General features: G+C 36.4%; 1 protein-coding gene across 1 annotated transcript; it reads right to left on the bottom strand.

The window, feature by feature from the left end:
* Positions 1-98: 98 nt before the first annotated feature.
* LOC126387437 (leukotriene A-4 hydrolase-like) lies at positions 99-661 on the bottom strand. Its single transcript, XM_050039957.1, has 3 exons — positions 491-661; positions 271-294; positions 99-187 (listed from the first exon to the last, which is right to left on the bottom strand). The coding sequence occupies exons 1-3, from the start codon at positions 620-622 to the stop codon at positions 113-115; spliced, it is 231 nt and encodes a 76-aa protein (XP_049895914.1). The 5' UTR covers positions 623-661; the 3' UTR covers positions 99-112.
* Between the last annotated feature and the right edge of the window lie 1,394 nt (positions 662-2,055).

Raw genomic sequence — 2,055 nt, 5'->3', positions numbered from 1 at the left:
TGTCGTCCAAAATCATGAAAAAAAGTGATAGTATAGTATGTTGTCCAAAACCATGAAACAACGAGATAGTATAGCATGTCGTCAAATAAATAAATGGTGTTTATTTGTTTTTTTACCAGAAGTGCTCCCAGGTCTTGTTGGTCACCAGGTTACCAGTCCAGCTGTGGGAGATCTCATGAGCAATCACCTGACAGGAAGAACCACAGGTGAACACATGAAGGTGAACACATGAAGGTGAACAGGTGAAGAGACAGAAGTATTTTTACTCACGTTGGACAGAGACTTGTCTCCTGCCTGTAAAGAAATAGATACACAGTAATCAGCTGATCATCAGTCACATGATGCAGTGACTCAGGTCAGGTGACACGTGAAGACGTCTAATGATCATCATTAATTATGTCTGTATGGTCATACCAGCAGGGTGGGTGTTCTCTGTATGACTGTAGATATGTTTTTGAGTGTATATAAATGTGTTGTCATGTGTTTATACCAGCAGGGTCGGGGTGGCGAAGGTCAGACAGGGATTCTCCATGCCTCCATAGGGGAATGACGGAGGAAGAACCAGGATGTCGTACTGACCCCAGACGTATGGCCCTGCCAGGTCTTCAGCTGTCTTCAACATGGTCTCTGTCTGACAGATACAGCAACATGAGTCAATTAATGATGACCTGACTGTGTATGAATGAATGAATATATGTATGTTTTTGTAGCTTTTAACAACATACTGTGGCTTTTCTGTCATGACAGTGTGTGTTATACCCACAGACCTTTCTGTATGTCTCCTGAAGGTTTTATAGAAAAACTCCTCCATCATCACCTGTAGGCTGCCTATTAAAAATTTTTTCAAGCTCCACCTCTCTCTTTCAACTACTGCATCAAGTATGGGCAGTGTTGTTATCATGTACCAGTTGATGTTGTATTGTTTACTTTTAATTTATTGTATATGCAATAAAATTTGTTTTGCACAATATACTTGTTTCCTTGACTCCTCTGTTACTTCCCCTGAGCCACAGTCATAACACATATAATTTCATCTGACATTCTTTCCCACATGCTATACTATGACGTTTTTTCATGATTTATGACGACATGCTATACTTTGACGTTTTTTTTCTAGATTTTGGATGACATGCTATACTACGACGTTTCTTCTAGATTTAGGACGACATGCTATACTATAAGGTTTTTACATGATTTTGGACGACATGCTATACTATGACGTTTTTACATGATATTGGACGACATGCTATACTATGACTTTTTTTCATGATTTTGGACGACATGCTATACTATAAGGTTTTTACATGATTTTTGACGACATGCTATACTATGACTTTTTTTCATGATTTTGGATGACATGCTATACTACGACGTTTTTTCTAGATTTTTGACGACATGCTATACTATGACTTTTTTTTTGATGATTTTGGACAACATGCTATACTATGACTTTTATTCGTGATTTTGGATGACATGCTATACTATGACTTTTTTTCATGATTTTAGACGACATGCTATACTATGTCGTTTTTCATGATTTTGGACAACATGCTATACTATGACATTTTTTTATGATTTTGGACGACATGCTATACTGTGACATTTTTCATGATTTTGGACAACATGCTGTACTATGACATTTTTTCATGATTTCGGACAACATGCTATAGTATTACTTTTTTTCATGATTTTGGACAACATGCTATACTATGACATTTTTCATGATTTTGGGCGACATGCTATACTATGACGTTTTTTCATGATTTTGGACGACATGCTATACTATTACGTTTTTTCGTGATTTTTGACCACATGCTATACTATCACGTTTTTTCATGATTTTGGACGACATGCTATACTATGACATTTTTCATGATTTTGGGCGACATGCTATACTATGTCTTTTTTTCATGTTTTTGGACGACATGCTATACTATGATGTTTTTTCATGATTTTGGACGACATGCTATACTATGACATTTTTCATGATTTCGGACAACATGCTATACTATAACTTTTTTCCATGATTTTGGACGACATGCTATACTATGACGT

The sequence above is a fragment of the Epinephelus moara genome, unplaced genomic scaffold, assembly GCF_006386435.1.
Source record: "Epinephelus moara isolate mb unplaced genomic scaffold, YSFRI_EMoa_1.0 scaffold4292, whole genome shotgun sequence".
NCBI classification, from domain to species: Eukaryota; Metazoa; Chordata; class Actinopteri; order Perciformes; family Serranidae; genus Epinephelus; species Epinephelus moara.
Note: the sequence above shows the minus strand (reverse complement) of the source record. Positions and strands in the feature narration are given on the sequence as shown.

Bases quoted from the DNA above. Each gene is read 5' to 3' on its own strand.
- LOC126387437 (XM_050039957.1), bottom strand. From the start codon at position 622: ATGTTGAAGACAGCTGAAGACCTGGCAGGGCCATACGTCTGGGGTCAG. The intron at 295-490 runs GTATAAACACAT...ATTTCTTTACAG, and splicing joins TCGCCACCCCGACCCTGCTG to GCAGGAGACAAGTCTCTGTC. The intron at 188-270 runs GTGAGTAAAAAT...TCTTCCTGTCAG, and splicing joins GAGACAAGTCTCTGTCCAAC to GTGATTGCTCATGAGATCTC.